Raw genomic sequence first — 12849 nt, 5'->3', positions numbered from 1 at the left:
AAGTGTCCTTAAAAGATGCACTGGATACTTGTGCATGGTTTAAATAATTCAGTATGCTGAGTCTTAAAGACTACACTGCAAGATGATTTCTTTTAGAGCAAGGAATTTACAGTCTTTCCCAGCAGAAGCTTGTAGCTTCATAGCAAAAAATTTACAAGTCCAATTGTTTCTGACTTTTCTATTTTCCCTTGTCTGTTTAACTTCAGTTCCTAAGCGATAGAATAATCCCAACCATGCCATCCTCTGAATTAAAAAGATGGGTGGGAAATAACACAGAGGGGACTTGTACAGTTTATTGCCATATCCAGGTTAGTTTGTCTTCACTACAAAAATATCAGTTGTCTGATAGCCAACCATACTGGATAACAACTATAGATCTGTCATAATTTAATGAATGTTCATTTGCAGAAATTAAATAAATAAATTCAAAATATTTACTTTTTTTGTTTATTCCTAAGTGTCAGAAATGGAAGAAACCATGTTGTCTGTACTGAGACCATCACAGAAGACAGCTGATCGAATCATTTCATCTCCCACAATTTCAGCTCGCCTTCCTATTGATCCCTCAGAGCTTCCACCTGATAAACTACATGTGGAACTAGAGCTCTCCCCAGATTCCCAGATAACGCTGTACGGACCTCTACTAAACGCCTTTCTGTGTATAAAGGTATGAATAAAAGTAGAGCATGCCATTCTGGGAATCAATATTTAACATGATTAGAAGTCCAAACCACTTCAGCTTTATGTAAAGCAGTAAATACCCTGCAGGAGAACAAGCCATATTTTTGGCATTGTGGCACTTGCTTCTAACAAGGTCTTCTCATGAGTTGGTAGAAGAGAAACAAAGCATTTTTGCAGTTATTGAAGTTAACCTGACTCAAGCATGGTCAGGTTTATTCAGGTAAAATACAACTTGCTCAAAATAAGTGTTTCCATGTAGAATCTCTCTTTGGTGGTGGTAAATAAAAACCAAGGAGCTGTCTGTCTGCAATAAAAGCTGGTATCTTAATGTTGTTTCTGCCCCCCCATAGACGTATAGTGTAATATTGGCGGTGACAGCTAGGTAGATAGAGATAACTTGATAGTCTGGTGTAGTGTAAAGTGTTTGTTGGTAAGTGCTTGCAATAGTTGCATTACTCAAGCCACACATGAATTCAATAAGCCAATTCAAAAAAAGCTACATTTTAAGGATAGAAAAGATGTTATTTGTAAACATTTCATTACTTTCCTGCACCCTCTCTACAAGATGCCTTAAATAACTTTTCTGTTGCAGTGTGTGTTATGTGCAGGATACACAATGATGTGGAATAGAGGTTTGTATCAGCACTTCTTTCAGTTGACATAACTCACTTGTAACTTTACTTACGAGTATTGCACTCATCATAAGCTAACAGGATGAAAATTTATATTGCACTATGTTGTTCATGTATATGTGAGAGTAAATGAGAGAGGTTTTGGCACAAGTAGACTTTTCTGGTTTCCTTTTACATGGATATAATCCTGGAAATTCAAAGTTAAGGCTGACAGTGCATCATTAACTAGTCCCCATTATGCATAAGTCTTTTCTGATTCTTTGAACAGGGAGTGATTAGTATCTTATTGGATGCTGCTATCCAGGGGCACAACAGGGAGCATGAAAGGATCATTTCAGCCTTAACTGTTAATTTAATGAGATCGTTGATGTTGGGTTTTGGTTGTAAAAATTAAATTGACCTACCAAATTACACTATAAACAGATGTCTAATTAGGATCCTTAAATTTGTAGATACCTTTTGTAGAACTTGGACTCAGCATACACAGGATTCTGCTTGGAGACTGCATTCTCTAGAGACTCCCTGGTTTCTGCCCTAAATCCTTTGAAATGTCTATAGTAGTGAATAGTAGGTGGGAAATATTAGAGTAAATTAAAATTTTAAAGGCATACCCTCCATGGGACATACAAAATACTATATTTTCTATCTATTGTCTTGTGTATTAACTTACAGATTTTTAAAATGCTTTGATTTCCTCCTCCTCCTCTGTGGCTGTGCCTTCTAAGGCCGTGTTTCTCAACTAGGGGCACACATGCATGTGGGGACATACCAAAGTCTTCTGTGAGCATGTCAACTGGCCTAGATAATTGTCTAGCTTTACCGTAGGCTACATGAAAAGCTCTAGCGAAGCCAGTGCAAACTAAAATGTCATACAGATGGTAACTTGTTTACAGTGCTCTCTATTATTACTTGATCAGTTTATCAACTCAAAAGTTGTGATTTATTTTAAAATTGTACGATAAAAATAAGAAAGTAAGCAATTTTTCAGTGATCGTATGCTGTAAGAAAGAGATGCATCTTCTATATAATCTGTTTCATCAGGTCATGCAACCAAATAATGGCCATTTTTAAAATTAAGTACTGAATATTCACAGCAGATTTTATGACTGATTTTTATAAGCAGGCACTTTTTTAAGTGAAGTGAAATTTGGGGTATAGAAGACAAATCAGCATCGTGAAAGAATGTGGAGGTTTGGAAAAGTTGAGAACCACTGTTCTGAGAGAGATGGGGGTAGACTGGGGATAAAGGGAAAAAAGTTAACTTGTGAATTTCATTTGATTAAGTACAAAATGTTCATTTGCTGAGAAATCTGCTCAGGTAAAGCCGATTGGCTCTGTGTTCCGTTCTTTTAGGAGGCTTTGATTACAGGACGAGTTTTCTGAGCCAATGGATTAATTGCAAGACCGTTGTGAGATGCTTACAAACACGTTTTTTTCAATCTACGTATGTAAATTATGAATTTTAGGTGGAACTTTGAAAAGTGCTCACCATTGCCTTAGCAGTGCGCTCATGAAGTCAGTGCAAGTTTACTGTTGAATGTTGTGGGAGTAGAATTAGACAAATACAAAGTGCTTTTGAAAACCTTTCCCATGTCATGATGTATGTATACTGTAGCACCCATGTAAAGGATGGCATGATAAGGAGTTTTCATTCTTGCCCCGGTTGCTGTAAAACTTCTGAGATTCATATGATAGTTTCCCTTTTTCTTGGAACTCTTACTCTGTTCAGGAAGCTTCTTCATCTGCTAAAGTTGAGGTTCTAAGTTATTTATAAGTAATATTATGTCATGACACTGGGATGCGAGTGTTTGGGTTTGTGAAAGGATGCTTACCCACTATCTTCTAAAACTACACACTGAATCTCTCTCTAGTCTGGCACTCTGTTGTCTGGTAACATCCAAAATCCAACATGATTTTAGTTAGTTGGACAACTACATGGTTGTGGTCACGTTTCCCGTTGTCCCATAATGTTTTTTCAGATTCACCAGTCCTGGCTCTGTGTTCTGTGCTGTTTAGCTGTAGTTTACCCCTAAATGTCTTCTAAGAGCCCAGTAATTGGTGGAAGTGTTAGTAGTGCTGCCAGACAATGTTGACCTCATGTGGTCTGGCAAATTCTCTGGTTCAGCCTCTGTTATGTCCTGAGGGTGCCACACTAGATAGGTTCAAGCTGTACTGAAATGCAGTTGGAAAATATAAATAGATGGCAGGCTTTCCAAGTGTTCACATTTCTTATACTTACTAGTATTTTGATGGTTTGCGCTTAGATTCTTTTTGTCCAACTTTTTGGTCAACATACCTTCCTCTTTCTTTGTTTATATGCTCTTCTTAATAACTTGTATGTGATAGATTTTTTTTTTTTAACTTTTCAATTTGTGCTTGCTGACTCTATATATTGGAGGTTTCACATGAATATATGTTTTCCAAAGTTTAATATGATTTTCAGTTTGTCTAGCTGTTTTTACCGGGACAGTTGTTTATTTAAGCTGCCTCACAGGTGTCTACACTTTAAGAAAATGGGCAAATTGTCCTGCATTTTGCAGGGCTCCTGTTCCTTGGTGTCCTGGGGCTGCAGCCCCCACTGCCAGAGAGCTCCTCCGTGAAGCACCTGCCCTGTGTCCCGGTGCCCTGTGCCTTGGGAGAGCAGCTCCTGCTGCCAGGGAGCTTCTCCATGGGGCAGCTGCCCCACTTCCCGGCACCCCATGGTGGCAGCCCCACTGCTGGTGAGCTCTGCCATGGGGTAGCTGACTCATTCCCTGGCATCCCAACCCTAGCAAAGGCAGCTCCCACTGTCAGGGATCCCCTCTATGATGTGAGTGCCTCGTTCTCTAGCATCCCCACCTTAAGGATGCAGCTCCTGCTATGTGGAAGCTCCTCCATGGGGAAGCTGCCACATTCTCTGCCCCCCCCCACTGCTGGGAGGCTGCAAAGCTCCTATTCTTGGCACCCCCATTCCAGAAGGTTGCAGAGACCCCCATCCTCCACTCCCCCATCATTGGGAGGCTGTGGAGCCCCCCACTCCCTGGTGCCTCCGCATCAGCCCCCCATCACTGAGAAGCCCTGACAGAGGACAGCAGCCCTCCATCCTTGGAGCTGGTGTCCCTGATTTGTCATAGGGCAATGTGGTCTCCCTAAGCTGTGGAACCCTTTAACGTGAAGCATTCTGTTTCTTCAGATCACCAATTTGTAATGGATGCTTGTAGCTCACTGTATTCTCTAAGAGATTCTAGCAGCAAATTATCAGTATTTTTGATATCCTCTACTGGTCTTTCCTAAACGCACTTCTGTCAGTTCTGTGTCTGTCACAATATTCTCATTCTGCAGAGATATGTCCTCTGAAATTAGGGAAACATTTAAGTGACTGTTCAAAAATGGCAGGGAGAGCTATACAGTGGATTTTCTGAGGTGAAGGTTCTTTGAGTGTGGTGTATAACATTTTAATGCATAAACCGCTTTAGAAAGAACTAGTTTAATTCAGTTATAATGCATGTCCCATGATGGGCTATGGAAAATACCTGTCTTTTATGTGTGTCTTTTTCAAAGGTTTAGAAGATATGAATCTATTTTTGTTCTTTTTGCCAGATGGCTCCCCTTTATGGTTTACTTGACTTTGTCTTACATGCTTAAACATACCGTACATGGGATTGGGGTCTTTAGAAGGCAAGTGATATGAAAGATGAGGTGAGAAGGTACAACTAAATATACAAAATATTAGAGTACAAATTGTTAATTATCCTCATTTGCCTGTCAACCTGTTCATTAATTGCCTTAATTCTTATAGGATAGCAGTAAATCACCAACTTTTAAATGTCCCCCCTCCTGCAAAATTTATTTAAATGAGGGAGAATTAATTCCTTTATTTAAAAAAAAAAAAGCTTTGACTTTCTTTTTTTGAAAATCAAATTGTATGTTTTGTGACTCAAGGGAAGACTAATTGAATATAGATCTCTTTACCTCTTGGTCATTAATTCATATCTAGTTCAGATTAGTAATGATGGTGAATCCTTGTGAAGCTGAAAACTGGTGGCCTGTATGAAATAAGTTTGGACTTAGTCTAGTGTCCAGTTGTCACATATCTGCAGCTCAAAATGCATGACCACAGTTGACATTTATTGGAACATTCTTTTTGGTATTGGGGCCCGAGAATGACTGTGCAAGGAGATTGAATTACTGTTATCTCTAAAGTGGACTCTTTCAAAGTGAGTGAGGTAGTGCTACTCAAGGATGTGCCACAAGTATTTTGTGGCTAAAAAGTAGGGTGACCATATCTTCCTGTCCCAAATACAAGACAGGGAGATATGGTGGAGAGGAGGGGCCGCTCCACCAAGCCCCAGGGAGCTGGAAAGGAGGTGACAGCCACCGGCCCTCCCCCTTCTGCAGCACCAGGGAGGTTGCAGTCGCTGTTGCTCCCCCATCCCAGCCCTGGGGAAGCGGCATGGAAATGGCGGCTGAGCGCTCTCTGGTCAGCAGCTGCAGGCGGAAAAGGTCAGCAGGTGGGGTGGGTGGGGAGGCCAAATATGGGACAATTAGGCTCTTTTTAAAAAAAGTAGGGACACTTTTTTGGCATCCCAAATACAGGACTGTTCCGCCAAATACGGGACAGTGTGTCACCCTACTAAAGAGAGGACTTCATCTCTTAGGGTGGTGAGTCTACTGCCTCTTCCTAAAATATTTAATTAATGCAAAAATGTCATTTAGTAGCAAACTTGTGTTTTCCAAAACTCCTTCTTGAAGTATCTGACTTGTTAACTTTACTGCCAGTATTACTTAATTTTTTTCTAAGAAATCCTGAAACAGCAATCCTCTCCTCCAACTTTTTTTTAAGAAAATCTGCCTCTGACACACTTTATAAATATAATGTGGAAAATGTGTCTCATTATGATGGGGTTCAAGCTTCCCAAAAGAATTTGACAGTTTATTTCTGCCTATATTAATTGAGTGAAGATTGGCTTAGAAGCAAATTTAATGTTAACCCCAAGTGGATTCATTTGTGAGCTCTCCTATTGTGGAAGCATTTAAAACCTGCAAAAATGAATGTGTCTAGAAAGAGGTATTGGATGACTGTTGCTGACGTTTGATCACTGTAGGCTGTACTTCATGAAATAAATTTAAAAAATAAATCTTTGTTTAGCAGTATCTCTAACTGTAGACTTGCCCCAGACTACTTTTTTCATCCTGCACCTTGGCAATTCCCACTATCACTTCCACCTGCTCCCACTTTGTTGCTTGACTGTTTTTTTTTTTTTTGTCCTGCTTCCACTACTGTGGCAATGAGATTTGTTGGATATCAGTCCTGTTGCTGAGCTCTAAAATTGTCCCAGCGATAATTGGAGGTGCTACTCTCAGCAGATGTCTTCTCACCAATGCCCATCCATTCCCTGCACATTTGTGTAATGGGCTTAGGAACCGCCCCCCAAACTAACTTGTGTAGAGGGATCAGAGTCCTACAAGGGGATGGGCAGCCCCTGTACCTCCTAGTCTCTTTGTGTGGGGAAGGGAAATATTTAACCCTCCATGTAAATGGCTGGAAAGCCCCTGTATCATCCTACAAAGGTATAGGCCCCGATGTGCCACCACCCGCGGACACAAGCAAGGAGATCCCATGATATCTTCCTTACTTCTGCACTGCTGCTGCTGCCAATGCTGCATCAAGAAAGTAGCGGCTGCTGGGCAGGGTGTTCAAAGTGGATCTGTCCCACGAAAGCTCACCTAATAAACTATTTTGCTAGTCTTTAAAGTGCTACTTTCTGCTTTTTGTTTTGATAGTGTATAGACTAGCACGGCTTCCTCTGTTACTGTGTTGTTTATGGTGAGGGAACAGTATTGTTTTAATCTATCTCTCATCCACCATACAACAGCCAATTGAAACTGCGTTGTGTCTTGAATTTTTATCCTGCTCCAGCTATTGTGGCTGTGAGTCCTCCCAGGATCCCAGTCTCACTGTGGGGCTCTACTTCCAAACAGGTATTTGTGTCACAGTACAGAGAGTAAATTTTTAGAATAGCTAGAGACAAAGATAATCTGAAGACCCCACTCCTGTAAAGTATATCATTAAATGCTTAACTTCGTTCACTGGAATGATCCTACTACATTTAGTGGGGCTTCTATGATGAACAAAGTTACACCCGGGCTTCAGTGGTTTGTAGAATTACAGCCATAGTGTTTGGTGGGGGTGTGGACCAGGAGTGGGGTATGGAATAAACACTGATTTGTATTGTATGATTTAGCTAATGACACTGTTCACCTTTCTAATGGTGATTGCAATTATTGCTTTCCTAGGAAAATTACTTTGGAGAAGATGACATGTACACAGATTTTGAAGAAGTCATTTCAAGTCCTGTGCTGTCAATGTCAACATCTTCAAGCTCTGGATGGACAGCAGTTGGATTAGAGAATGACAAAAAGGGAAGTGAGAGTTCAGCCAAAACAGTCCACCCCTTAGCCTTGCGCCCTTGGGACATTACTGTACTCGTTAATTTGTACAAAGTGCATGGACGACTACCAGTGGTAAGCTGACATGTAGCTCTTCTAAATCTCAATAAAACATTATATTAGCTATAATAAAACTGATTTGGCATTTTAAAAATTATAGGCTACACTGCAGTATATGTGAAACCAAGTGCTTCATGACCCAATTAAGTTCTATCCTATCATTGATGGATTTGGGGTTGAATTATGTATCTTTTTTTCTATTCTATAACGAGTAAACAAATGCAAAAATTTAATATTTGGAGGATTTTGTTAATTTAGATAGTTCTTATGTGTATATTCATTTTATATTTAATGCAGAATAAAATTTTTGTTCTCTGTAGTTTATAGTAATTATTTTTCATCACCCATAATAATTACTCTCTAAATCAACAGGGCATCTCACTAATCCTGCAAATCTGTGCAGGCAGATCTTTATGGAGCCGTGTTAATTTTAATGGGAACTTGGGTCTGTATGTAAGGGTTAATATGCACAGATCAAACTTAATTAGGGAAGTCTATGTAAATTAATATTGAATGAATTTGGAAAGTATCAGACTTTTTCATCAAGCACTGCAGGAAAACTTCCATGTTCTGCAGGAATTTTTCATAATCTGACAATCTCAGTGTTTTTTTTTGTACCTGCAACTTCTCACAACAGGATGTATTGATTAATTTTAGCACTGCAGCACGGATGGTCCTGAATGCCCTACTGCTTTCTTGGAAAGATTGTGTTTTGAGATGAAAAAAGGATTTAGGGAGACAATGCTGCAACTTGTACTATCTCCACTGAATTTATTCTTGAATGACAGCTATCAGGTAATAGAAGTATTCTTTTTGTGTTGGAGGAATGCTGATTTTTAACATGAAACTAAAACTGAATGAAGTTTTCACTGAATTCTCTCTGCTGCACGCACAAATGCTTTCAACTTGTGCCATGCACTCTGTATTTATCTCTGTTCAGCTGTCATTTTTAGTTCATGCACAAAAGAAAAGTGTCTTTGTCCTGTTAATGTTTCCCTAAAACTGTCTAGAATGGACGTTCTAGGTGTCTGAAACTTGGTTTTGCATCTCAGCCTGAGACCAGTTAGTTTTACCTCCCTAGGTCATGTCTACACATGCCCTTCCCTTTTGAAAGGGGCATGTTAATGAGGCACTTTGGAACAGATTAATGACATGCATATTCAGCACCTCATTAGCGTAATGGCAGCCAGTTGCACTGAAAGTGCTGCTTTCAAAACAAAGACTGGCTGTATAGACATGAGTATTTCAAAATAAATGCTATACTTTGACATTCCCCTATTCCCAAAACGAATTGGCTCTGATTCCAGCTCCAGCCACTAGATGTATATTTCAATCTGTGATAGACTGAACATCTTAAAATAGAAGGAGTAGCTTCCTTTTTCATGATGGAGCCTACAAAAGCTAATGTCCCCTTGTTGGGTTGATGAATGCCCTGCAGTATTTGCAAACCCTTATTAATGCTCTGGAGGTACAAAACACTACCTTTCAGAGCTAAGCCCTGCTCCATGTCCATGGAAACTGAAGACTGGTTTACCAAGCAAGTTCAGTCAAGATTATGGAAATTTCCCTGGCTTTCTGAACTAATTTGGACTCCTGTTCCTAGTATGCCTGCAAACTTACCCCATGGACTTGTCCAGGTTGAGACTTATCAGTTACTGACCATGTGTTGGCAATGTTCCCTCTAATTTTTTCCATCCATGTGTGGGATACATTTTTTGTGCACTGAAGCATGTGTGGTCATGCACAATCAATAAAACACCTGCTGCAGGCTGTGGGTGCTCTGCTAATTAGTTGAATGGCACCTGATTTTCTTCTGGGTGGAGACCGAAACACTAATGAATGAGAAGCACTTTCCAGAGTAGAAGATCTACCACAACCAATATCATTGTGCTGCCATGACTGAGAGGTGAAGTACAGTGTTGTGGTAGAATGGGTGAGGAATGGAAGACCCTGAGTAGATTGAAGAGTACAGTCTTGGTCCAGAAGTGCTCTAGTCCTGCAATGGCAGGGAAATGTTTAAATAAGTTATACCAAAATAGTCATAGTTTGCTTATGAAAAGGTCATGCAAGACCATCTCGAAAGCCTTACTGAAGTAAAGATTTACCACATCCACTGCTACTCCCTGATCCACAATACTTGTTATGTCAAAGAAAGCTATTAGTTTGGTTTGATGCAGTTTGTTTTTGACTGTTACTTATCTTCTGGGTGCTCATAAATTATTATTTGCTCCATTATCTTTTTGCATATTGAAGTTAAGTTGATTGGTCTGTAATACCCCAGGCTTTCCTTATTTATGTCTCTATAGATAGGCACTCTGTTTGCCATTTCTAGTCCTCTGGAATCTCTCCAGTCTTCCATGCCTTTTGGAAGGTAATCGCTAATGGCTCAGATATTGACTCAGTCAGCTCCTTGAATATTCTAGGATCTAGTTCATTAGGCCCTGGTGACTTGAAGATTGCTAACTTGTCTAAGTGATTTTTATCTTGTTCTTTTCCTATTTGAGCCTCTTGCCCTACCCCAATTTCATTGGCATTTATTATGTTAGATGTCCAGTTGGTACTACCTTTTTGGTGAAAACTGAAGCAAAAAAGATACTCAACACTTATGCCATTCTCCATATTTGTTGTTGTTCTTTGTCCCCTCTCCATGCCCCCATTCAGTAACAGGCCAGTCCTGTATTTGGTTTTCCTCTTGCTTCTAAAGTATTCATAGAGTGTTTTTGTGTTATCCTTTATCCTTTCTAGATAGTTTATTCTTGTCTTGTACTTTGGCCTTTCTCTTTTCGTCCATACACGCTTGTAGTATTTAACAAAGTAATAGCAATAATGATGGTGTAAGATAAACTTATAAACTAGGGTGTAGGGCATCTGTGGGTGTAGAGGATCTGGGATTTCTGGGAATCAAAGGCTGGAAATCACAGAGGAACTCTTCAAAGGGACTCAGTGACTAGGATAATCTATTGTTAACCTGCAAGGAAAAGACAGGGCTGGCTTAGTTCACAGGAAAACATGAGTGACTATAGGACTGGCACTGTCAGGGATATGACATCCAGCTAGGCATAGGGAAGACTTCCTCATTCTGGAGGTGGGCTAACAGAGTGACTAACAGGTCCGTTGCCTCCAAAAGACATCATATCTAGCTAACTGAAAATTAACAATAGATTGGACATCAGCCTCAACTTTGGAATGTTCTGATTCTCCCTATGTCAGCTATTTGGCTGGAACATGAATACATCCATTGGCACTGAGATGGATAATGCCCTGTTATTTGATTGATAACAAGATCCTTGCTTTCCCAAAACACTATATAAAGGCTGTGATGAATTATTGGTTTGAAGTGGTTTAATCCAGTGTTTCTTAAATTGTGTTCCATGGAACTCTGGTGTTCCGTGAACAACTACCAGTTGTCCTGCTAGGGTTTAGAAAAAATAATTCAAAGTATATGTTTTGTCATTAAGACCAGATACAGTGTTACTACTTCATTGCCATTATAGCTGACTAAATTACTTCATTTTGTTTTTGTTATATATGTTGCTGTTTGTTTTCTTTTGGTCTGACAACTTTTTTTTAAGAAAATTTTCATAGGTGTTATGCATTAAAAATATTGTTTGATGTTCCATGGTCTCATAAAGTTTAAGAAACACTGGTTTAATCAACCTGATGATTACATCAATTTTATTTTATTTTGACCCACCTTATTCTAATTTGGTTTGTTTATATGTATTTTGTGGTTTTGCTTAGTTATTTAATTCAGTAAGCAAAGTATATAATATTGGAAACCTGTATGGCTTCTAAGTTTTATCCCTGGAACCTGAGAAATTCTCATTATAAATAAAGAAGGCATCTGATCCGACTAGTAGAGTTGGTACAACCAGTATAGTCCTGTTGTAACTGGTGCCCAAACAGGAACCCCTGCTGCTTTTTGAGAGAAAGTCAACTTGTTTATTATCCGTTAACCACTTAGATATTAATCCACCATAAGTAACGTGGGTTCCAAACTTTGCATGGTCTCAGGTTGAGAATATAGGACAGTTGACATAAAGGCTAGTCAGTTTCCCAGAATGAATCTTCACTTATGTTTGTTTTGTCTTTCATTTCTCTCTCATTATCATTTATCTATCTTTCATTATTCACAAAGGATAGCATAACTCATTACACATGACATGATGCATGCTTAATTTAATTCTGCGTGTTAGCTGAAGTTCTAGTTTATTGTTCATTTTTCATTGTATAGACAAGGGGGATTTTATCAATCAGGATTAACGTGTTTAAAAAGTATCTTTTGATAAATAAAAGGGACAAAATGTCTTTTTAATTTACTTCTTCTCCTCAACAGCGACCCTCTGTGGATGAACTACTTAGAGAGGGCCATATCAGTCTGTCAGGTCTGCAGCTACGAGCTCATGCTATGTTTTCAGCAGAAGGTCTACCTGTGGGAAGTGATACTTTGGAATATGCATGGCTGATTGATGTGCAGGCTGGATGCCTTACAGCTAAGGTTACAGCACCTCAGGTATGTTCTAGAAATATTAGGTGACTTATTGACTGTGTAGACAGTTCCGGCGACAGAGAGGGTTTCCAGTTGCTGGGCAGCCCTGTTTGCAGAGCTTCCAGTCAGCTATTCTGTCACCAGGGGGCAGTGCAGTCTGGCAGTTCTCTGTTGACCCGAGCAAGTTGTGTGTAGTAGCAGTCTGTTGACAGAGGTAAGATTAGCGTTATATTGTCTCTTTTGAAGGGGCCTGAAATAACTGAAAAAGGATTTGAAAATTTTGCTGGTTAGATTGATTTGGAGCTCCAAACTGGAGAGAGAGAATGTCCATATGAAATCTAGGAACAAACTATGCTCCAGGTATGTGTGTGAAGGTAGACAACTGAACAGGCAGACTATCACTGCTTCCAGTGTAGGAGCCATCCATCTTAATTTGCTCAAATTGTCTCGGTTTGTACTGAATATTCTTGCAAAACAGGACTGGATAATAACTCTTCTGAGGGCTGAGAGCTATTAGATATTGTTGGCCCCCCCAATGCTTTGGGAGGGCCAGAAATG

At 39.7% G+C, this 12849-nt stretch overlaps 1 protein-coding gene across 12 annotated transcripts in view; it reads left to right on the top strand.

The window, feature by feature from the left end:
- BLTP1 (bridge-like lipid transfer protein family member 1) overlaps positions 1-12849 on the top strand; it is a 206547-nt gene that overhangs the window by 70007 nt on the left and 123691 nt on the right. For all 12 annotated transcript variants that reach the window (XM_074993360.1, XM_074993362.1, XM_074993364.1 and 9 more), the window contains 4 exons: positions 459-667; positions 7590-7817; positions 8460-8597; positions 12139-12315. In XM_074993360.1, the coding sequence (XP_074849461.1) occupies positions 459-667; positions 7590-7817; positions 8460-8597; positions 12139-12315 (752 nt within the window). The remainder of the gene's footprint in view (positions 1-458; positions 668-7589; positions 7818-8459; positions 8598-12138; positions 12316-12849) is intronic.

This window comes from Carettochelys insculpta, chromosome 4, assembly GCF_033958435.1.
Source record: "Carettochelys insculpta isolate YL-2023 chromosome 4, ASM3395843v1, whole genome shotgun sequence".
Classification (NCBI taxonomy): Eukaryota; Metazoa; Chordata; order Testudines; family Carettochelyidae; genus Carettochelys; species Carettochelys insculpta.
Note: the sequence above shows the minus strand (reverse complement) of the source record. Positions and strands in the feature narration are given on the sequence as shown.